The sequence below is a fragment of the Mustela lutreola genome, chromosome 4 (genome assembly GCF_030435805.1).
Source record: "Mustela lutreola isolate mMusLut2 chromosome 4, mMusLut2.pri, whole genome shotgun sequence".
NCBI classification, from domain to species: Eukaryota; Metazoa; Chordata; class Mammalia; order Carnivora; family Mustelidae; genus Mustela; species Mustela lutreola.
Window position 1 is genome coordinate 200,037,217 of NC_081293.1, and position 24,431 is coordinate 200,061,647.

General features: G+C 47.5%; 1 protein-coding gene across 11 annotated transcripts in view; it reads left to right on the forward strand.

The window, feature by feature from the left end:
• Positions 1-996: 996 nt before the first annotated feature.
• RBM33 (RNA binding motif protein 33) overlaps positions 997-24,431 on the forward strand; it is a 132,467-nt gene continuing 109,032 nt past the window's right edge. For 6 of the 11 annotated variants that reach the window (XM_059172356.1, XM_059172357.1, XM_059172366.1 and 3 more), the window contains exons 1-2: positions 997-1,465; positions 22,182-22,260. In XM_059172356.1, the coding sequence (XP_059028339.1) occupies positions 1,423-1,465; positions 22,182-22,260 (122 nt within the window). In that variant the 5' untranslated portion in view covers positions 997-1,422. The remainder of the gene's footprint in view (positions 1,466-22,181; positions 22,261-24,431) is intronic. The other 5 variants (XM_059172360.1, XM_059172361.1, XM_059172364.1 and 2 more) reach the window with 2 other exon arrangements.

The window sequence follows — 24,431 nt, forward strand, 5'->3', positions numbered from 1 at the left end:
GGTGGCCACTGAGCCACCCAGACGCCCCTCAAAATAATTTTTAAACTTACTCTTTGGTTTTTATCTTTTTGATGAAAGATAAATCTAGGAAATCTTATTTTTTCCAAACATTTTATTATTAAAAACTTGAACCGTGTGTAGAAGCTCTCGGACTTTCACAGTTTCCGCAGTCCACCACTAGGGTTTTGCCACAGGTCCATCTTCCCACGCAGGAGGCCACTTGCTGCCTGGACTGCGGGCCGCTTCCTGGGGGTGTCTCAGCTCTCCACGCTGCCCATCCGCTCTCCTGCTGCCAGAGCCTCTCCCTAAAACACAAATCTTATAATGTAACTACTGTTGTTGGAGCCTTCTCATACGCACACGCCCTGCAGCTTCGGGAACATAACCCACAGTCGCGGGCGTCTGGTCCTGTCCCCTCTCCCCTCGCAGCCTCCGAGCTCCTTCCCCCAGCTCGCTCTGCCGGCGCTCTCGGTCCCCAGGAAGTCCTCCGACATAGGGGTCTGCGCTCGGCGTCCTCTTTCCGGCCCGACGGCCCTTCCTTCCCCCCCAGCAGGCCCCACCGTCGCGTCGCGGAGTGGGTGAGCAGCTCGTGCGTGCTCTGAGACCGCACTGCAGCCACAGCCCCCACTGCCAACCAGCACCCAGGGCTCCCCAAACCCGTGTCCGTTCCTTGACGTCCCTCACTAGCACCTCGCCTTCTCGCCCTTGTCGCTGCTGCGAAGCGCAAACGCCCCGGACCTCCGCGATCCACCGCGCAGAGTGCGCGCGGGGCACCCGCAGCCGGGCCCAGGACGCAGGCCCCGCCTCTCCGAGCACGCCCCGCCCCGGCCCTGACGGCCCCGCCCCGGTCCTGACGGCCCCGCCCCGGCCCTGACGGCCCCGCCCCGGCCCTGAAGGCCCCGCCCCGGCCCTGACGGCCCCGCCCCGGCCCTGACGGCCCCGCCAGCCCCGCCCACCGCCCCGCCGGCTGCCGGCCGGAAAGCGCGGCGCCCACTGCTGCAAAGCGCCGTGCGACAGAACCCGGGACCGTCCTACGGCCGGCAACCGCCCCCGACGCCGCTGCAAGCCCGACGGCTACAGGAGTGGAGCGCGGTGGCCGCCGTCCCGCTCGCCGTGGGCGCTTGCCCCGCGTCCCTGGAGCCGCCCGGAGCCGCCGCGCCGCGGAGGAGGCCCGCGCCCGGCCCGCCGGCCGCCATCATCCCGGCGTGCACCGCGGCGGCGGGCCGGCGGCCATGTTGCGATAGTCTGTTGTTTTCTTCCTGCGGAGCTGCGGGGCCGGACAGGCGGAGGCCCCCGGCCGCCTCCCGCTGCGCCCGGTCCCGGCCCGCCGCCCCCCGCGCCCCGCCGCGCGTCTCTGGGCCCCGGCCGGCCGGCGGCCCCCCGGCTGGCTTGGCGGGGCGACCCTGAAGGCCCGCGAGCACCATGGCGGCCGCCCTGGGCGCGGGCGGAGGAGCCGGCGCCGGAGGTACGTGAGCCGCGCCGCGCGGCGGGACGGGCCGCGGCCGCCTCGGCCCCGTCGTCCTGCTTCCCGCGTCGGGCTCCGCGCCGCGGTGGCCCGCGAGCCTGCGCGCAGCCCGGAGCCCCTGGGCGCGGCGGCCGGCGAGGCTGTGGCCTGCGGGGCCGCGGCCGCTCGGACCAGCCGTGCGGGGACGGGTTTGCGGGGCCCTGCGGGCTCGGGAGGGCTCCGGGCCGGGCGGGGCGCCGCGTCGTGCGGGCGTGTGGGGCGGTGCGGCGCGTCGGGCCCGGGGTCGCGGGGGCCGAGCCCCGGCCGCTGCGGGCCCCACCGTCCGGCGAGCGCCCCTCGGCGCCTGCTCCGGCCTCCTCGGCGGGGCGCGGGCGCGGCGGGGCCGGGTCGCCCGCGGGCCCAGCCCGACCCGGCGGTTCCCCGCTCGCGGGCCTCGGCGGTGTCGGCCGCGCGCCGGGCAGGTCAGCGCTCGTGGGCTGCGGAGCTTGGCGCGTAGCCGTGGTGCGGGGAAGCGCTGCCGGGGGAGCCCCGGCCCGTGGGGGCCCCGAGGCGGGCTCGGGCGAGCGCGTTGCCGCCGCCGCGCCGGGAACTCCGGCCAGCGAGGGCCAGCGTTGTCGGCGGAGGGGCCGCGGGGACGGTCCGCCCCGCTCGTCCCTCCGCCGGCGACTCTGCGTGTCCGCGGCCCCTCGTCGCCTGCGAGCCCGCGCGCACCTCCGCGCGGACTTGCCGGCCCGGGCCCGTGCGCGGGGCCTTCCCGGAGGCCGCGGCCGCGGGAGCGCGGGGCGTGCGGGTGTCCCGGGCGCCCGCTGTCCGCCGGGGGCACGGCCGTGTGGGCGAGGGCGGGCGTCCTCGAGTTCGGCTCTGGCCGCGGGACGGTTGCGGTCTCCGAGCGCGGGGCGGGCTTCATGCGCGGGGCGTGGAGCTTAGGCCCGCGCTCCATCCCGGGCCGCTGGGCGCCCTGCCCGGACACCGAAGCCGGAGCCCTGGCGGGTTCGGGAGACCCGGGCACTGGCTCCCGGGGCCCCGCACGCCCACGCAGCCCCGCGGCGCCGGGGCCTGCCTCGCCCTGCGCAGCCCTGCTTCCTGCCCAGCGCATCAGCTCGGAGTCGTGTTGTGTCGTTTACTTTCTTTTTTTTCTTAAGATCTTACTTACTTGGCGGAGATCACAGCAGGCAGAGAGAGGGAGAGGGAGGCGGGCCCCCGCGGAGCGGAGAGCCCGATGCGGGGCTCGATCCCAGGACCCTGAGGTCGTGACCCGAGCCGAAGGCAGCGGCCTCACCCCCTGAGCCCCCGGCGCCCTGCTCACTTTTCCTGGCACTAATGTGCCGTGTGAGACCGTGTAGGGAGCGCGGAAGCCCCGCGAGGACGGGAATGCTGCCCGCCTCACCGGCCGCTTCCCGAGCTCGGGCGCGCTGCGATCCACGAGCGACTCCGCAAGGGCGGGAGCTGGGGTAGGAAATGCCCTTGCGAGTCCCTGTGTCCCCTTTTCTGTGCACATGTAAGTGGAGCATTTTTAGCTTCGCGACCTTTTCTGGTCGCAGCGAAATCTTGTAGTGTTCTGCAGTTGCTTTGTTCCCCTAAAAGTGGGTCTTGGGGGTGAGGGGGGCGCCTGGGGGACGCAGTCAGTGAAGCATTTGACCTCGGCTGGGGTCCTGATCTCCGGGTCCGGGGCTCACCGCTCACGGGGCTCCCTGCTCCTCGGGGAGCCTGCTTCCCGCTCTCCCTCTGCTCTGCCCCTCGCGTTCTCCCCGTCTCTCTCTCTCAAGTCAATCAATAAAATCTTAAAGAAAAAGGAGGTCCTGGGGATCTTCCATGTCAATAGGTGGGAGTTTTATGGATCCATTATTGATTATTTAATCATTTTTCTACTGATGGGCCAAGGTCAGTTACTTCTACTTCTAAACTGCTGTGGAAGATACTGTGCTGAACCTCTGCAGACCCAACTTGGTGTGCTTCTGCAGGGGTTTCCGGAGAACCCCCACCTCTAGAGGTGGGAACACTGTGTTTCAAGTTAGGTTTATTTAAGATTGTGGTAGCTACTGCCAGTGCCCTTACAAACAGGTTGGTGCCACTTTATCCTCCCTCAGTAGTGTTGAGGGGGTCCGTTTTCCATGCCCTTTTTAAGAGTCTTTTTAATTTTTGTTCATCTTGGACAGAGAAATAACCATAAGGTTTTTCTGATCTCCAGACAAGTTATGCATCTTTTTATATATTATTTTTCTGTGAGTTGTATATCATTTCACTTTTATTTTTTGAATTGGGTCATTGATCTCTTTGTTATTATTTATATGTTTTTTCACTCTGTATTTTTTAATCAGAATTATTAACCCCTTTTTAAAAATTGTGCTTCCCATATAAATAACTTTGTTTTAAACTTCTACTGTATGGAAGTTTAAAATTTTTATTCTTAAATGTCACTTGGTTTTACAAGTTTTTTTTTCTTCTTTTTGTAATGGTGTCTCTATGTCAAGAGTTCGTCTATGCTTTTTAACATTTTATGCTTCTGCACTTTTTTATATTTAGCTTTTATTTCTTGGAGTTTTATTCTGGGTGTTCTGTGGTTTTTTGGGACTTTTAACAGTTCTAATATGATTTATTGAACTCTCCATCTTTTCCATCTTCGTAATATATTAAGTTCCCATAAGTTTTTTACAATATACTGTTTCACAGGGTGTGTGTGTGCATGTATATGCAGGTACGTACGGGTAAATGTTGTGCATATATGATGGCATGTTCCTTTTCAGAAATAACTTGATTAGTCCTGTGCATTTAATAAAAATGTACTTCAGAATCATCAATCACGTTTTATAAAGAATTCTATGGGAATTTTTATTGAGATGGCATTGAGTCTTTTTACATAATTTGAGAGTGTTTGACGTTTTCGCAATATGGGTCCTTTCATCTGATAACAAGAATGTTTCTGTCAAGCTTTTTGTTTTTGTCAGTCATCTCTACCAAACGTTTATTCCGTACCTGCTCTGCTGGGCACTAACCCAAGAGCCTGGATACATAGTAAATATACAAGAGATCCCTATCCTTATGGAACTTAAAGTAAGTTAAAAAAAAAAAAATTAAGGATTTATTTATTTCAGAGAGCCTGTACCCTGGGGAGGGGGAGGGGGGGGAAGCAGACACCCTGCTGAACCGGTCCCCTGACCTGGGAGTCCATCTCCTGACCCTGAGATCGTGACCTGAGCTGAAATCAAGAACTTGGACGCCTAATGAACTGAGCCACCCAGGCGCCCCAATAAAATTTTTATGTAGGTCTTTCACATTTCTTGTTAGTTTTATTTTCAAATACAAAGTATTTGTCGTTGTGGGTGGCGTATGTTATCTTCGTACATTCTTATTTGTTACTGGCCTATTACAGAAAAGCTTTTTAAAAATATAATTGAATTATATGTAGTTGGTTTTTTGAATGTTGTTTTAATAGTTTGGTACTTTAGATTTTCTGGTTAGTCATACCTGCGAAACTTCTGATATTTATAGCTCTCATTTCTTTTTCTTCTCCTTGTCTCAGAGGCTTTCACTGTCAGGTCCTCCAGTATGATGTGGAGGAATATGGGTGGTGACAGGCATCTCTGTCTTGTCATCTTGTTCTGAGTTTTTTTTTTTTTTTTTAAGACTTTATTTATTTGACAGATCACAAGTAGGCAGAGAGGCAGGCAGAGAGAGAGGAGGAAGCAGGCTCCCCGCTGAGCAGAGAGCCCGATGCGGGGCTCGATCCCAGGACCCCTGGAATCACGACCGGAGCTGAAGGCAGAGGCTTTAACCACTGAGCCACCCAGGTGCCCCTTGTTCTGAGTTTCAACGAGTGTTCTTCGAATGCTTTGCCATTAAATATGGTGTTTACAGGGGCGCCTGGGTGGCTCAGTGGGTTAGGCCGCTGCCTTCCGCTCGGGTCATGATCTCGGGGTCCTGAGATCGAGTCCCGCATCCCCGCATCGGGCTCTCTGCTCAGCAGGGAGCCTGCTTCCCTCTCTCTCTCTCTCTGCCTGCCTCTCCATCTACTTGTGATTTCTCTCTGTCAAATAAATAAATAAAATCTTTAAAAAAAATATGGTGTTTACTGTAGGTTTCTGATAGTGTTTTAGCAAAGAAAATTGTTTTCTGAGTTGGGCATTTAATTTTATCAAATGCTTTTTCCATATCTGTTGCGGTGATTTATGGGACCCCTTTTTCAGTGTCTTAATGTATTGATAGATTTCTAGTGCTGAACCAGCCTTGCATTCTTGGTTTCAAAACCTTCTGTGTGCTTTTTAATATATTAAATATACATTCTTTTTAACATACTGTTCTTTTTAGTATATTGTTGGACTTCAATTTTAGGATTTACCTTTGATCATAAGAAAGAGTGGATTACAGTTTTTTCCCTTTGTGTTTGTGTGTGCTTTGTGCTATCCTGTTTTTTTTTTTTTTTTTTTTTTTTTTTTAAATGAAACGCTGGCTTCCTAGAATGAGTTGTGAAGTTTTCTGGGACAGCATAAAAAATTAAAAAAATTTAAATTAAAGTTGGAAGAACTTTTGTCTGAACAGCAGTTGGGTTTGGTAGCTCTTTATTTTTCAGTTTCTTCAACCAGTTTTGGTCCATTTAGCTTTTTAGAAATCTCTGGGTCATTTTTTAAAAGTTTATTTATTTGTTTAATCTTTACACTCAAAATGGGGCTTGAATTCATGATCCCGAGGTCAAGAGCTGCATGCTCTTCTGACATAGAGGTCAGTTTTAATACATTTTTCTGGAAAAGTAATTTTTTATGTTTATATTTTTGAATTCAGGGTTCAACACTACCATTTCTGGTGTGTTACAGGTAAGTTTTTTGAGGCTCGTGTGTGTGAACAAATTCTTTGTTCTTATACTCGATTGGTGAATTTGGTTGGGCCTAGAATTCTAGACTTGGATTCATTTTCCTTAGATTTTTGGTGCTGGTGCTGTGTTGTTTTTCTGGCTTCCAGTTCTGCTGTTGAAAAGTCTGATGGCATTCTGATTCCTTTGTTATGTGACCTTTTTCTTTTCCTGGAGGATTTAACAATTCCTTCTCAGTGTTCTAAAATTTCCTTAGCATGGGTCTTTTGTTGTGCTTTGCATTTGGTGGACACTTTAGTGTGGAAATACGCATCTTCAGTTCTGGGAAATTTTCTTGTATTTTTCTCCCTTTCATTTCCTCTGTACATACCTGAAACTCTTATTGTTGGTTTCTAATGCTTCACTTATGTACAAAGTATAAGAATGATGAGACAGTTCCTTAGGATGCTTTCGGGAAGATAGGCAATTTGGTAGTTCCTAGAGGGAAGTGAAAGAATGCGTAACTGAGTAAGGCTGGACAAGTGCGGTGCTCAGGGCCGCTCCTGGGCCTCCGGCTTCGGCTGCTGGTGCTGCGGCGCTCCAGGCGTGCCCCGGGCTACCACTCCTACGGTAGGAGGAATTTTGTTCCTCTTTGGCCAAATGCAGTTTATCTTTAGCTGTTTCAGCTGTGGCTAAATGTGTCTGCTCTTCTTGATCTTTTGGTATTTTCTCCTCTTTCTTGAAAGAACATGGAATTCTAATACTTATGCATAATACCATTTTAAAAATGCTAACAACTAAGTCAAGTCAGAAAAGACCGCGTAATTCAAAGAGTATGTGGCTTGTGCACCACCAGCCTGCAGCCTCTGTCCAGCAGCTCTGCCTGCGCGGTTCAGCACGCGCCGTGAGGAAGTGATCTCCTACCTAATCCTCTATGGGGTTGTGGTCGCCCTGTAATACTCTGTAGAGGAAATCAGAGGGTCTGCTACTACGGTTGCTTCCTAAATAAATGCAAGAGTGCTACACTTGGTGTTCAGTAGACCTGAGTTGGTCTGGTGTTGTTGTTTACTAACTTTGGTTAGTCTCGGTTCTCACGTCTGTGAAAGGAAGACTTGAGGTTGCATCAACGGAGAAAACTGACGTGAACATGATAGCTGGCTGAAGTCCAACGAAGCCTCTGTTAAGTTCTTCAGTAGTGTTGGAATTTCTGGAGTTTTATCAGTCTCTGTTTCAGTCAGAACAGAAGCCATGCTATGTGGTTCAAGTCCGAAGCTGTTTTAATACAGGAGTTACAGGCTTACACAACCTTAGAAAGGTGGAGGTACAGCGGTTAGGAAAACTTTCTCCGATAGTCTCAGCCTGGTTGTCAGGAGTTTGCCTGGAAGTCCTGTGGCCCTGAAGACTCTTGGGGAGCTTTCTGGGGCCTTCTTGGTGTGCAGCACTGCACATGTTGACTTTTGAACCCTTCGAGTCTTGGGAAGTCACCTCTGACTCTCCAGCTCCTGCAAGCTCGGTGCAGCAGCATGGTTTTTCTGACCTCCCTCCCAGCTCCCTGACGGCCTCCTGTCTCCTGTGTGTGTGTGTGTGTGTGTGTCCTGCCTCTGCCACCTGAGAAGAACTGTAACGATAATTGGGACTCAGACCTCCTGCCAGTGCCTTGCCTCGCCTTGCTGTCTAACTCAGAACCCCACAAAGGCCGGGGAAAAAGCATATTCCTGCATTTCCTCTGTAGCGTTGGGGGCGACTATAGTGACCACAGTGCGCACAGCCGATACTGTGGAAGGCAAAAGAGGGATTGGTGGGGGCACTTTCTCCTTTTCTCGTTTCTTCCCCTGAGTTTCACCTGTGTAGCAGCTGATCCTCACGTGTTTTTAGGTTTTACTTTTTTTTATTCTTATTTTTGAAGGTTTCATTTTTTTAAAAGAGGGTCTAGATTCTTGGAAAAAGAAATGGGGCATCATTTCCTCTAAGTCCTGATGGGAACATCTGGTTGGCTGAGCTCAGACCACTTGGCCTCTTCCAGGCTGCCCAGGATGATCGAGAATCAAGGATCTACCTTTTACAGTTTCCGCATTGGGAGACAGAGCCCTGTCTTCCTGTGATTGACATCCAGACGCAGGAAGGGGAAATCTTGTGTATGGCAGCAGACGGTCAATGTGCAGTACGCTTCCTGAACAGATCACACGGTTCATTTTAGGGAGAACCTGTCCAGGGGCCCATATCCGTGAGAGATTATTTATTTATAGTTATTTTGGGGGTGGAGCAGAGGGAAAGAGAGAGAGAGAGAGAGAGAAGGATCTCAAGCAGACTCCACTCCCAGCCCGTGAGCCAGATGCGAGGCCTGATCCAGAACGGTGAGATCGTGACTGAAATCAAGAGTCCAAAGCTTAACTGACTGAGCCATCCAGGTGCCCCCGGTGAGAGATCTTTAAAACGGTGACTACAGATTTTTTCCAAACAGCATGGCGTAGGGACGCTCTCTGAATATTTTGCTTGGTTACTCAATTTGGTAGTTTTACTCTGTGGGGCTAATAAACTCACTTTCAAAGGTCTCAAACAGTACCCTGATTGCTTTTTTAGTTACGGTTTAAATAAAGGGTCTAGATTAACTTGCCTATAAAATACAGAATTTGGACTGTTAGTGATTCAGAAGTTGAGTGTATCATACATGAGAATGGTGTTGACGCAAAAAGAAGGCTGAGAACCTTTGGACTAGAGCAAAGATTGGCAAACTTTATGTGTAAAGGGCCAACTAATGAACATTTTAGGCGCTGCAGATCACCTGGTTTCTGTTGCAATTACTGTTTGCCTTGTAGGTTGAAAGCAGCTGAATGATATGTTGCTGAATTGGCATACAGTGTTCCAATAAAAGCTTACTTACAGAAATAGGTAGTAGCCCAATTTGGACAGAAATAGGTGGCAGACCCTACTTGCCCTGTGGACTGAAATTTGCTGGCTCATGGCGAGGTAATTGACTAGAACCCTGTTCAAGCTAATGTTTCTGTATTGTTTCTAATCCAAGTTTCAGGTTCCTGGAAAAGAGAAAAAGTGCTAAGTAAGGGAGTTGGGTTAGTTTCAGACCTCTGGTTGCTGTGTAAGTGGAAGGCGTGAGAATTCTAGTAGATACCTGTAATCTTGCTCTCAGGAAAAGTGCTCCCTTAGGGAAACGGAAGGAATGCTTAGCACCACGTTCGGCCTTCCAGGGAGAGTCCGCAGGTGGGAGCATGGACTGTGCTCGTCCTGCCAGGCTGATCTTCCCCTTGGTCTTCAACGTTGCATTGTTCCTTTTTTTTTTTTTTTTTTTAAATTTTTTATTTATTTGACAGAGATCACAAGCAGGCAGAAAGGAGCAGAGAGAGAGGAGGAAGCAGGCTCCCTGCTGAGCAAAGAGCCCGATGCGGGGCTCGATCCCAGGACCCTGAGATCATGACCCCAGCCGAAGGCAGCGGCCCAACCCACTGAGCCACCCAGGCGCCCCAAGGTTGCATTGTTCTTGATTCGGTCAGACTGTGTGGACATCTTTTGTTCTCTTGGTTCGGCTCATTGTGACAGATGTAAACTGCAGCTTTGCAAAAAGGATTTGTCTGTGTTCTAAACGTGAGCAGAAGGGAGGTGACTGTAGGAAGTATAAGAATAATAAAAACGGGCCAAGAGTTCTTGTCTTAGCTTATTTCCTAGGATTTCGAGTCACGGTTCTTTCCATCTCCATCTGTATATTCCGTATGCCGGGGGAAGAAAATACCCTCTTGCTTTCTGCCTCAGTAGCTGTGGTCTTTGTCGAAGCACAGGTTCATCCATGCTGAGAGTCGTTCTTCCTTCCTTCTGGGAATTCTAGTAGTTTTCTGCTCCCACGGTGGCTCTAGCTGTGTCTTTGCTGCATTACTTAAAAAATTTTTTTAGTTCTTTGGTGTTAGGAGATGAGATTGCTTTCTTCAGAAAAAGCCTTTTCAACCACAAACTTTTTTCCCCCAAGCTTGCCTTAATCTACACGTGGGCTGGGATTCCCAGCAGGTTTCCCTTTGGGACCTCCCTGCCCGTCGCTCCCTCCTCTGCTTCGCCCTCACGTTTGGTCGCTTTTCCCTTCCACACGGACACTGGCACATGTTGCGCTTGCTCCTGCATTAAACCCACACACAGACACACACACACACACACACAAATACTTTTTCTTTATCGTAAAAGGTCCCCTTCAAGCATCTCTTCCATATTTGCACGTTTCGGCCAAAGCTTCTTGAGGGCTCTCCCACTTCCTGTTGACCTGTGTGCCGAGAGAAATCATTCAGTAAAGTAAACTGTGAGGAATAGCATGACAAACCTGTTAGCCTCAGAGCTGGAGTTAGCACTTAACATTTGGTCACATTTGCATCAGGTTTGTCTTTCATTTATTTATTTATTTATTTATTTATTTATTTTAAAAAGATTTTTATTTATTTATTTGACAGAGAGCGAGATCACAAGTACACAGAGAGGCAGGCAGAGAGAGAGAGGGAAGCAGGCTCCCCGCTGAGCAGAGAGCCCGATGTGGGGCTCCATCCCAGGACCCTGAGATTATGACCTGAGCCGAAGGCAGAGGCTTAACCCACTGAGCCACCCAGGCGCCCCAGGTTTGTCTTTTAAATGAAGGACAGTATTACAGATAAGTTCCCCATTATGTTTTCTTTGTGTGATCACAGAACTCTTCTCCAGAGTCTCACACTACCAGGAATTTGATGTGTTTCCAATATATATTCGTTACGTATCAATGTCAGGATGTTAAATTAAGAAATACATCTACCTATATATTTGTAACCAATACATAATATTTATTTCATGCTCCATGCATGTATTTGTAACCAATACATAATATTTATTTCATGCTCCCTGCTTAGTCTGTGCAAATGTCATTTTGTATTTTTGCCAGTGGGTCTTTGGTTTAGACTTGTTAGAATGAGGATAAAAAGAGAAAGACACGTAGATTTTTGCCAGTTACTGTCAGACACAACGTTGTGTAGGATTTGTGCCATTTTGCGAGACCAGTGCTCTAACCCCTGAGCTACGGAGCTGGATTTGTGCCATTTTGCACTGCGACCACTAGTCAGAGAGAACGCCTGTGTTCCCACACACTGATCTGCAGTACACAGTCACATGCTGTAAGTCTTTGTCAGAAGTAGGAAATGATTCATAGTTTACTTTAAAATATCTTTTATTTTAAAAAAGTCCTGTTGGAAAAATTTCAGCTTAAAAATAATTACATAGTTCCTATATGTCCCATCATCTAGTTACAGCAATATGAAATCATGGCCAGTCGGATTTCGTCTGTTTTCTACCTTCTCACTCCTTCTGTCCCCGTAAAACACTTTTAACTCCCCATTACCCTGTCCCCTGGCACCCACCAGTCTACTTTCTGTCTTTATGATTTCTGCTACTCTTGGGACTTCGTATAAGAGTACTCATGCATAGCTTGTCTTTCTGTGAATGCCTTATTTCACGCAGCAGTGTTAAGGTCCGTGCGTGTTGTAGCAGGTGTCAGAATTTCCGAGGCTAAATAATACCCCGTTGTACGGCTAGACCACATTTCATTTATCCGAGTATCTGATGGACACTTTGGTTGCTTTCACTTTTTGGTTGTGCAGAGTGCTGCCGTGAACATGGGTGTATGCATACTTCTGCAAACCTGCGTTTTTAGTTCTTTTTTAAGTATACCCAGAAGTGGAATTGCCACAGCAGTCATTGGGTTTAGGGCCCATCCTAATCCAGTCCGACCTCATCCTAACAATTATATTTGTAATGATCCTTTCTAAATAAGGTTGCATTGTGAGGTTCTGGTGGACAGGTTCCTGGCACAGAGCTCCTAAAACCCTTGGAGTTTATTGTCTTTTGTATGCTAATGAATGAGTTACTTTGCGGGGGGGCGGGGGGTGGTCACCTAGGTAGCTTCAGGATGGGGCTGGTTGCCTGAAAAACCAGCCATGTGTTTAACGGGTTACAGTTTTCAGCCTCAACCTCATTTCCTGGGAGGCTGAAGATGGAGTTCTGTCATCTTTGGTCAGTGGTTTTCCAGGCATGCTTATCTAATGAGACCGCCGTAAACATCCCTCGGTGAAGGGGTTTGGGATCGCTTCCCATGTGCCTCTGTTGGGAGGGTGGCATACCTTTGCCATGGGGACAGAGGCTTTTGCATTTGGACCCTTCCTAGCTTCATCCTGTTTACACCTGGCTCTCCATTTCTATACTTGATAGTAAACTGTCCCAGTATCATGTTAGCCTGGGTTCTCTGAGGGGTTCTGTAAGTTGTTCAATTGAATTATTTAGCCTGGGGAATAGAATTATGGGTAACCGGGGCACCCCGTTCGCAGCTGACCCTCTGAAGTGGGGCAGTCTCCTGAGACGGAGCCCTTAACCTCTGTGCGAACCCCGGATTATGAGGGATTAGCACTTACGGGACTGCCGGATTGTTCAGCATCTGCCTCGTATCTGAAAAATCAGAGACTGTTCAGTCCTGTTTGGTCAGCAAGTCAGACTTGCTTTTAGTATTAACAAAGGATGACTGGTGTGTCATAAGACTGATGCAGCATTTAAAAAACCAAACTCATTGCTTTCTCCCCATCCCCAACCCCAAAATAAACCAGCACATTTATCAGTCAGTTTACATCCCAGTAATATACCGGATTCAAAATACCGATGTTTTCTTTGACTTCTCTTTGATCCTTGTCATTTAAGTGGACATGACTTGGAGTTTCTTAATGGACAGATTCTGGGGCACTTGATTTCAGCTCTGGTCATAGTCTCAGGGTTGTGGGATTGAGCCCTGAATTGGGTTCCACACTCAGTGGGGAGTCTGCTGGAGTTTCTCCCCCTCTGTCCCTCCCTCTGCTCACGTTCTTCTCTTTCTGAGAAATAGATTCTGATTGATCCATTGTCTTATTTTCCCACCTATTTACTGTGATGCTAGCCAGGATTTTTTTTTAAATTACTTGGTTTGTAGTTCTGTGTTGTTCAGACCATTGTTCATCTGTTATGAGTTCAGTCAATGCCTCTTTTTGCTGCTGGGTAATTTTTCTAAACTGCAGTCGTATTGCCTCTTAAGTGTAAGTAGGTGTCTCACAGTGATTCTTCAGTGACACGCCAAGTCTACCTTTTTTTTTTTTTAAAGATTTTATTTGTTTATTTGACAGGCAGAGATCACAAGTAGGCAGTGAGGCAGGCAGAGAAGTGGGGCGGGGGCGGGGGGGGGGCAAGCAGGCTCCCCGCTGCGCAGAGAGCCCGATGAGGGGCTCAATCCCAGGTCCCTGGGATCATGACCTGAGCTGAAGGCAGAGGCTTTAACCCACTGAGCCACCCAGGCACCCCTCAAGTCTACCTTTTCAGCATTTATTTTAACTGTTGCTTCTCTCCCTGAATGGCTGTTTCAAACCCGTGGAACTCACAATCTTCTGGCCTTAATACGGCACGTTTCACCCTCTCTGCTGTCTTCCCTGTATGCTCATCTGCTTGTCAAAACTCAAGTCAGTGCTCAGCCTTCCTCTCTGTTACTGTAACATCAAGCTTCACTTTCCCCAGCCCCTTTCATGCTGTATGTGCTTTTGGGGGGGCTTGGAAATTAACCTCAGGATATCTCTTGGGCTGACTAAAGTTTTACTTGAATTTCAGTCATCCCATTGATTTTACTTCCATTTTTTTTTCTTCCTTTTTTTAAGATAGATATTTAAGTAGGCTGCATGCCCAGCATGGAGCCCAGTGTAGGGCTTGAACTCCTGACCCTGAGATCAAGGCCTGAGCTGAGATCAGGAGTTGTATGCTTAATGGACTGAGCCACAAGGCACCCCTTCAGTGGCTTTTTCTGCTGATAAATTTAAATAGTATGAAACTTCATACTTCATTAAAAACATTGTACAGTCCTCTTTAAAGTTTGCACACTGTACGTTCAAACGTGTGCATAAACATTTAAAATGATGTTTGTTTGATTTTATGATTGTTACTTTTTGTTGTTGCTGTTTTTGAGAGCGAGCTCTAGCCAAGGATGGGGGAGAGGGAGAGAGAGAGACTCTCAAGTAGGCTCTGTGCCCACCACAGAGCCTGATGTGGGGTTTGATGTGACCCTGAGATCATGACCTGAGCAGAAATCAGAAGTTGGATGCTTAACCAACTGACCCACCCAGGTGTCCTGTTATTTCTGATCAGAGAAACTTGGGGTGGTTTCAGTACCATCTTTGCACCTTTAGGATTCCAAGAAGTTTTTATAATTCTATGCTGTTTTAGTAAGGACAGGTTGTTACTCTAAGAAAGAAAATAGGTTCTGTAAAAATGTAAGGAAAAAGTATAGAAGACAGTCTGTGATTCCATACCGAGAGATAACTGCCATTAGGGTTTTGCTTATATCCTTCCAGACACACACGCACACACACACATTTTGCACACAAAGTGGTACACTCTACTGCATGGTATTGGGGGTTGTTAGATTATTGTGGATATTTTTCCATGTCAGAAATACAGCAATTCTAGGGATAGTTCTTACTGCTGCCTCCTATAGAACTGCAAGACTGTATTTTAATTTACCTCTCTGCTTCATCGGGTATTTGCTTGATTTCCACTTTTCCTGCTGATAAAACATTCCTTAGTGAGCTTCCTTGTCCATATTGTCTGTGCTCGCTGATTGCATGACAACAGCTTTCAAAGTCTTTTTAAAGAGTCCCCCGAGACTATCCCCCAAGGGTCCCCCAGGAGTGTTTATGAGGGCTGTTTGCATAAGAGTGCTAAGACCTGATGATGTGCCTTTTTTACTGTGTGTACATTTGCATCAGTGTTGCAAAAGCGATGGTGAGTCAGTTTGTTTCCTTAGCATGATTGAAGGCAGTGACCACAAACTGTTAGAAGCCAGGCCACATAGAAAAAAACAAGAGTTTGTTTAGGAAGATCCTTGATGAAGCAGTAAAAGTTATTACTTTCATTAAATCTTGACCCTGAAGTACATTTGAAAAAATAATACTCTTTGGGGCACGTGGGTGGCTCAGTTGGTTAAGCGTCCAACTCTCGATTTCAGCTCAGGTCATGATCTCGGGATTGTGAGATCAAGCCCTGCTTCTTGGGCTCTGTGCTGGGTGGAGAGGCTCTGTGGAGCCGCCTCCTCCTCTGCCCCTCACCATCTCCCTCCCTCTTTACAAAAAAAGAAGGTTTGTGACAAAATGGGAAGTATGCATAAGGTGTTTCTTAGGGAAGGTACTGTTCTGATTGAGTTGAGAGCTGAATATGCTGTTTGTTGTTTTTTTTCATAGAACACCAGTTTTACTTGAAAAGACAACTGATGAAATTAGGATTATTCAGACTGTAGTATTTGGCAGATGTTTTCTTGCAAGTGACGTGAGCCTGTCTAGTCAAGGAAACAGCTGGCAGTATTGATTGCCAATGAGAGAATCCAAGCTTTCGAGCAAAAATTAGCATTTCCATTACAACTTGGAGAAGTTGTATTTGCTATGGTGAACTTGAAACCGTCCCAATATTTTAAAGATTTTTCTGAAGAGATTGGTGGTGCTTTAAACAAATTAATTTTTGATATGGAATAAGAAAGGTGTCTGCATTTGAAAGAACAGCATAACTCAGTGAACCAGTATTTTCAAGATGTTAATACAGTTTTGTGTTAAAAGATCTATTAAGAATGAGAGACATACCAGTGCATTTTTTAACAGGTGAGAATATGAAATGTTCATTGATAAGGGTTCAGACTCTGCATTGCAAATAGCCTTTGAGAAACCACCACTTGTTGAGTGTTGGTCTAATATTAAGAACATCTGAAATGATCTGAAAACACTTGATGCTCTTTAACAGCTTCACATATTTTTGGAATTGGATTTCTTTCATGCACTCAGAACAATTTATTGCAAGAGATTAAGTGCAGAAGCAGATGTAAAAATCAAGCTGTCTTCTGCAAAGACATTAAAGAGTTTGGCAAAACAAAAATTTTCTTTTTTTAAATACAGTTTTCAGTAAGAATGTGTTACATTAACATGTAATGGGTTTATTGTTTCTTTTACAACAATTTGTGAATAAAATATTTTAAAAATGTCCTGGTTTTAATTTCTGGTACAGTAAATTTTGAAACATATGAATCATGTACATTTTTTTAAATTAAAAAAATTGAGTATAATCAATAAAATGTTAGGTTTCAAGGTTACACCATAGTAATTTGACAACTCTGTAACTATACCTGTAAACCTTACGCTGTGCTCACAAGTTTAGCTCTCATCTGTCACCATTCAGTGCTATTGCAGTATCAGTAATTGTATTGGCAGTGCTTCCTGTGTGCATTTTAAAAGCATTTTACTCTGACCATTCTTTTTCAAATTGTAAGCAGTCTGGTTGGCGCCTTCCACTCGCTCCTTCTTGCTTTCCATATATGTTTGTGGGGTTTTTGTTTGTCTCGATCTGTTAGACTGTAACCTACACGCAGTGGAAATTTTTATCTTGTACACCCTGTATATTAGGTGTTTAGAACAATGCCAGGCATACATTAGGTGCTCAAGTAATTGTTGAATGAAGAATGCGGGTTTCATGACCTCAGTTCCGCGTAGTTTGTGCTTACCTTTCAATAATCCTTAGTTTGGAATGATTTCATAGCCAATTTTCTTGGACATTTTATGGGGATCTCTCCTTTGGAGAAGTATTTAACTGTTTTTACATAATCCAGGTTTCTAATTTTGACTTTTGTGGATTTAACTGTAGGAAGTACTTACATAGCAAGATACAGTTAACTTTTCTTCTGGAGTGTGATGGATTGTGGTCGTGGGGGGCAGGTTTTCCCAGCTCCAGCTGTCGTCACAATCACTGGGAAGCTTTAAAAAAACAAACATGGAAAATTGAGCCCACTGAATCAGATTCAGGGTGGGACCAGGGATTGTATAGTTTTTAACAAGGTTTCTAGGTGACTGTTACCTTGGCCATAGGGTTTTATGTCCTCAGCAGAATTGGCTGTATGGCAGTATCTGCCAAGGGCGATTGTGACCATTAATACCTTCACTGTGAACTGATGTGAAAGAAGCCAAGAGCAGACCTTTTTGCTTAGAAAATGTTGGAACTTTGTGTTCATGTTGTTAGCTAGGGAATACTCTGTTTTCATGAAGTATGTAATCTGGGGGAGGAAGGAAAACCAACACAGAAACTAACAGAAAACTAACCACAGAAACTTCAGTTATTTTATTTATTTATTTTTAAAGATTTTTAAAAATTTATTTGAGATGGAGAGCATGAGAGAGAGTGCGAGTGCATGAGCGGTGGGGAGGGCAGAAGGACAGGGAGAGGGAGAAGCAGGGCTCTCTGCTGAGCAGGGAGCCTGACTTGGGACTTGATCCCAGGACCCTGGGAGCATGACCTGAGCCAGAGGCAGATGCATAACTGCCTGAGCCACCCAGGCACCCCCAGAGACTTGAATCAGTTGCTTATATTTAAAAACTAAGGAACAATCCATAATTTTGTTTTCTCTTGAAAAGTTGGGATTCTGCCTTCTCTGGGCCTGCACTCCCTGTTAATGTGGTAAAGCTCCTGTCTTCAAACTAGGTAAAGTCCTGCTAATTTGCCATCATGCCTGCCTAGTCTGCTTTGCTCATTTGTCTACAGTGAGTCTACAGGAGTCTACAATGTCTACAGGAAGTACACATTTGAGTTTTTCATCCCTGACCAAAGTTTCTTAATTATCCTTTTAAAAAGCTGATTCCATTCAAGTGTAATTGACACGCAGGAGATTGAGTATCTTTGAAACACTTAATTTCATAAGTTTGGATATCTGTACACATCCGTGGAACCACAGCCAGTCAGCGTGACGATTGTGTCATCATCAGAAGTGTCTTCGTGTCCTTTCTGATTCCTGCCTCCTGTCTGTCCCCGAGCAAATGCTGATTCTGTTCCTGATTTAACAGTACCATTTTATAAAAAGGAATCTGAGAGTGTGTGTTCTCTTTTTTTGGTCTGGCTTCTCTCAGCATAATTATTTTGAAGGTCATCCATACTGTTAAGTGTATGTCTGTATTTAAGTCTCCTTTATTGCTGAGTAGAATTGTACCTGGGGATATTCCATAGTTCGTTGATGTGTTTGCCTGTTGATGCACATTTGAATTGTTTACAGATTTGGGCTTTTATCAATATTGTGCCTATGAACATTTGTGTACAAGCCTTAGCCTGGACTTAAATTTCTTTTTCTCTTGGGTACTTACATAGGCGTGGAATGGCTGAATCATGTAGTTGGGGGATACTGAACTTTATAAGAGACTGCCAGACTGGGGCGCCTGGGTGACTCAGTTGGGTAAGTGTGTCTGCCTTTGGCTCAAGTCAGGATCCCAGGGTTCTGGGGTTGAGCCTTGTATTGGGCTCCCTGCTCAGCGGGGAGTCTGATTCTCCATCTCCCTCTGCTCTGCCCCTGTTTGTGCTCTTGCTTGCTCTCTTGCGCTCAAATAAAATCTTAAAAACAAACAAACAAACTGCCAGACTATTTTATTAGGTGGTTGTATCACTTCACATTCCTGTCAGCAGAGTATGAGCTCTGTTGCTCTACATCCTTGACAACACTTGGTATAGTAAGGTCTTAAATTTTAGCCATTCTCATAGATATGTCCTGGTGTATTGTTGTGGCTTTAATTTACATTTTCCTAATGACAGCGTAATGTTGAGAATCTTTTCATACACTCTTTGTCATAACATCCATGGTTTTTGGTGCAGTCTTGATTTAAGTATTTTTCCCATTAAAGATGCTTGGGTAGCTCTCTTGGTTAAGCTTCTGAATCTTGGTTTCAGCTTGGGTCATGATCTCAGGGTTGTGAGATGGAGCCCTGTATCTGGCTCCAGCCTGGGAACAGAGCCTACTTAAGACTCTCACTCTCCCTCTGTCAGAGGATAAAAACACCAATAGCTCCTGACCCAGTTCATGGAGTTTTGCACCAAGAGGAGTAAGCCAAGGAGACCTAGAGCTTCTCTGCTCCCCTCCCCAGCCATCATCCAGGCCCTCAGCTCCCAAAGTGAGATGTTACTCAGAGACAGGTACACCACTGTCCCCACGCATAGCACTAGTGCTGGGACTTGGGGTTTGTCCAAGGGGAAGAGCAAGGCTTAGACCAACAGAGCTCCAAAACTCTCTCAGAGGAGCCAACTTCATGGAACATAATGCAAAAAAGTTCTAGCCAAAAGGTACTCACGGAAACAGTGAGAATCCTGCAGAGAAATAACTGGAAGGAAAGTTAGAGTCAACTGTCAAAAGACAGTTCAATCATAAAGATAAAGAACACTGGCTAGTTTCTAGCCCTAGGCTGGGAAAATTCCTGGGGCATTATTGGTGTTTTTATCCTCGGACTCTCCTAGGCAGATTCTTCTGGGGCGGTGTCTGTCTGCCGCCTCTCCTCAAGCCTCTGGGCTCCGATGTGTATCCAAGAGGAAAATCTTTCATTCCAGTTCCTTGTTTTTCCCAATACAATTTTTAAAAATGAGATAGGAGATGTACTGTGTATGACACAGACACACAGTATGGGAAAAACGTAAAATGGGAAAAATGTAAAATGTCTTACTAATATTTTCCGTATTGGTTACATGCTATAATATTTTGGATATGCTAGGTTACATAAAATATGTCGTTAAGTTTTCACCTGTTAGAGTTTCATTCTTTTCACTTTTACCTGTAGCTACAGAAAACTTTTATAGATGCGACTCGTGTTTTTTTTCTGTTTATCAATTCTTTAGTATCCCTACTTTCCCTACATAAGGTCTTTGTCTTCTGTGGTAAATTCGGAAAAATGTAAAGATAACGAAAATGTTATAAAAGTATCTTTAATATTTAGTAAAGCAGTTTTTTTCCCTTTCATGTAAGTTTAGTAAAAATCTTGAAAAACTTAATTCGTAAGGAAAATATCTTACTAAAATTTATGATTTTTTTAAAAAAAAAGTCTAGTCTGTTAGTGGTATTTCATGCCTAATAGTGTTCAGTAGCTTTCAATAGCCTACTTAGATTTTTTTAAACTTTTTTTGGAGGGGGGTGGGGAGAGCATGCCTGTGTGTGCAAGCGCACACCAGTGGGGGGGCAGAGGGGGAGTGAGAATCTTAAGCAGGCTCTGTGCCCAGGCTGGAGCCAGATACAGGGCTCCATCTCACGACCCTGAGATCATGCCCTGAGGTGAAACCAAGAGTCAGACGCTCAGCCGACTGAGCCCCCCAGGTGTCCCAGCATTTGTAATAGCTGTATATGGAATTTCTGTATTGCATTTATTCATTTCGGTACTGTGTACTGACAGTGGTACATGATGAGGTAGGTCCCCCTAAGCCCCTCCCCTGCATCAGGGGCTTGGGATGGAAACTGTGTGGAGGGCAGGAGAGTCTCAGCGTGTTGGGGGATGAGTTGGGCAAGTACTCCAGCAGGGCTTCTCTCTTCCTCTTGTGGCCCTGCTAGGGCTAGTGGTCCAGGGGGCTCTTCTTCCTTGGAGGCTATGTAGACCGTAAGGTCCACTGCTCAGTTGCTCTGGTCAAATTCACTGTTGTACTAGGAATGGAGCATGACAAAGTGGTCATTGAGAACAGTGCCAGCCCCGGCACTGAATGTGGAAGAGTGGACGCCACTGTTAGAGCTGCAGGAGACAACCTGGTCCTCAGTGGAGCCCAGGGTGCCCTTGAGGGGACGGGCTTTCCAGTGCCTGCTTCACCACCTTCTTGATGTCGTCATATCTGGCAGCTTTCTGCAGGCGGTGGTTCAGATCCACGGCTGACACACTGCGGGAGGAGACATGCAGGGGCGTGCCAGGGAGCTGCTCCCTCAGCTAGCTCAGGGAGGACCTTGGCTGCAGCCTTGGTGGTGCCGGAGGAAGCACGGATGATGCTCTCTGCTCTGGGCAGCCCCTCGGCCATTACGCCACAGCCTCCCAGAGGGGCCATCCACGGTCACAGATGGTCTTGGCCTGAGTGGCCAGGCAGCTGGTGGCATAGGAGGCGTTGCTGACAGTCTTGAGGGAGTCGTTGTACTTCTCATGATTCGTGTCCATCACAAACATGGGGGCTTCAGCGAAGGAGGTAGAGATGAGCCTCTCGGCACCATTCTTCAGGTGAGCGCCGGCCTTCTCCGTGTCCCCAGAGGACTTGAGAACCTACCCAGCTCCAGCATCAGCCCATCTGATGTTGTGGGAATTTGTTCCTGGAAGATGGAGATGGGCTTTCCACTGAACACAGGTTTCTTGTTCTCAGCCTTGATCGTGCCATTGACTATGCTGCGGGCGGCCTCCTCCTGGAACACGCAGACCTTCACTGTTGTGTCTCGGGTGCAAGCGGCACTGCACAGAAGTGGCCGTCTGTCAAGTAGGAAGGAGCAGAGAGCCGAAACTTTAACATTTTAAAATGTTACGTCAGAAATTCTTATAAGAAAAACGTTGTTTCAGTACAGATCTTCCTCATCTTACCGAGTTATATCCTGATAAGCTTGCCGTAACTTGAAAATGCTGTAATTCAAACGTGTGGACCTAACCTGTTTAACATTATATTATAGCTCAGCCTGGCTTCTTTAGGGCAAAATCATGTAATGTAACACAAAGCCTGTTTTATAATAAAGTGTTAGCTGTGTTTGGTAACGTATTGAATATATTGTGTTGGTATGAATGGTGTGAATATATTGTACCAAAAGTGACAGACTGGTCGTGTGGGTACAGATAGTGGTTCGTGTATTGGTTGTTTACCCTCATGGTCCCTGCCTGCTGAGAGCTGTGGCTGCTGCTGCTCCCTGCCCAGCATTGTGAGAAAGAACAGTACTGCACATCGCTGGCCTGGGGAAAAGACCCACATTGGTCATTTGAAGGTTTTCACTGAATGCATGTTGCTTTTGCAGCATTGCAAAGTTGAAAATCACAAGTTAAACCATTGTTAAGTCAGGGGCCATCAATGTCAGAACATCTGTGTCTGTTTTAATTTAATAAGACTGACTTACAGCCAATCTCTCTTTCACAGATGATGACTTTGACCAGTTTGATAAGCCTGGCGCAGAGCGATCTTGGAGAAGAAGAGCCGCCGACGAGGACTGGGACAGGTACGGAATGACTGGTTCTTGTAGTTCGCGCCGATGCCTGTCATTCTGCCGCTTGGCGCTCAGAGATTTTTCTTATTTTTTAATTAAGATTTTATGTCTAAGTAACCTCCACACCCAGTGTGGGGCTCAAACTCAAAACCCGAAGATCGGGTGTTGCTGCTCCACACACTGAGCCAGCCAGGCCTCCCGGCTCCACAGAGATCTTTCCCGAGGACGGTATATTGGCTCTCTGATGCTCTTTTCCAAGTGGGCCTGTCCCTGCTGCGCTGATGTGAGTGCAGGGGCACGTCTTCCAGGTCGGAAGGTGAGGCCTTTCTGGTAGGCTCCAGTTCCAGGCCTGTATTGTCTGGAGGGCCCTGTTGTTCCTTCTGTCTCTGTGTTTTTATGCAGTGGTGATACTGATTTGGTGGGTCCCCAGAGCTGTCATTGCTGGAGTTCTTTTGTTCTGTGGCCCACCTGATATCTGGCTGGACTTTAGAATTTTTCCCAGTTTTGTATGTGTATGATAGTCTCTCACTATAATTTAAATTTTTATTTCTCTGATTACTAGTGAACATAGAAATGTCTTTAGGAATACACACACATGTAGTAAAGGGCTAAAACATTCACAGTAGTGATAAATGTCAGTTCTGAAGAGTGATTACTGCTGGTGAGGCTCTCTAGTAGGAGTTAGAGGGATGTGTACTGGCAGAAGTACGTGGGACACAGTCCAGGTGGCGGGGTTCTCAAATGAGGATTATTCTCTACACTTTTGTTTAAGATTTATTTATTTTAGAGAGCTCGGGGGAGGGGCAGAGGAAGAAGGAGAGAGAGAAACTTCAGCAGACTCCATGCTCAGGGCAGGCCCCACACAGGGCTTGACCGCATGACCCTGAGATCACGACCTTAGCGGAAGGCAAGAGTTGGACACTTAACCGACTGCACCACCCAGGCACTCCTACATATTTCTTAAGATTTTAAATACTTTGTTGAAAATGTAAAAATTTACCTTGTAGTTGCAGTCGGAAAATTTAATAATAGAGGTAAATAGTTCTGAATAAAGAACAGTGACCTTCTGCAGCTAAAAAGAAAATTACCTCATTGCCGTTTGAAAACTGAGATGCCCCAGGAGTTTTACCGAATCCTCTGCTTTGGGAGGAGAGGAACAAGGTGGTGGAGGGGTGGGTGATCCAAATTCCGTCCGGTCCCAGGAATTCAGTGAGTTATCCAACCATTCTGAACACCTACAGACTCAGCAGGAGATAGAAGAAAAGAATAGCAGCGATTCTATGAACAGAAAAGCGACCACTTTGTGGAAGGTAGGAGGTGCTGAGAAGTGAATCCAAATGCTATACGGAAGATAGACTGCCGGGGGAGGGAACTCCCATCAGCCAGCACCCAGCAAGAAGGGGAGCAGTGGAGCGCTTGGAGATTTTAGAAGTCTGCTCCGGTGAGGGACGTTGCTCCAGTGGCTAAGCGGGGGGTGGAACCCTTGCTGGGACAGTGTGGTCTCAGGTCTGTCGGGGTCACAGAAAGACCTAAGTGCCTGAGTGTGGCAGAGCTCCCAAGGCTGCAGAAGATGGAGCTGAGGAGAGGCCTCTCAGCTCGGGGTTACTTTAAACCATGATCCGAGGCGCAGTCGGGCCGCTGCTCTTTGAGCACGGACCTAACAAGCAGCAGATCTGGGGAGACTCCCCTTCGTCCCCCAGAGGGAGCGGTACAGGGGTGCACTGCAGGAATCTGCTGGGTTTGGAGACTCCAAACGGGGTCATGCGCCAGAGAGAGAAACTCTCAGTCACAGGCTGGGTGAGCACAGAGTGTGGCCGGAGACCAGGGAGATGGGAGTGATTGACTGCTTTTCGCTGAGGGCTCACTGAGGAGTGGGGCCCTGAGTTCTCAGCTCCTTCGTGGCTGGAGATTGGGAGGCCGCCATGTTCATTACTGCCCTCGAAAGCTGTACAGAAAGCTTGCAGAGAACAAAAGCTACCGAAAGCGAACCCGAGCAGATGACTTAGTCTGGCCCCTGGCAAGGGTGGTGCAGTTCCCCCTTGTGCAAAGATATTTGAGAATCAGTGCAGTAGGCCCCTCCCCCAGAAGATCAGCAAGAATATCCAGCCAAGACCGAGTTTACTGATCAATGAGGACTGCACAATTGCGGTGCTCGGGGAATACAGTGCATGGAACTCACGGCT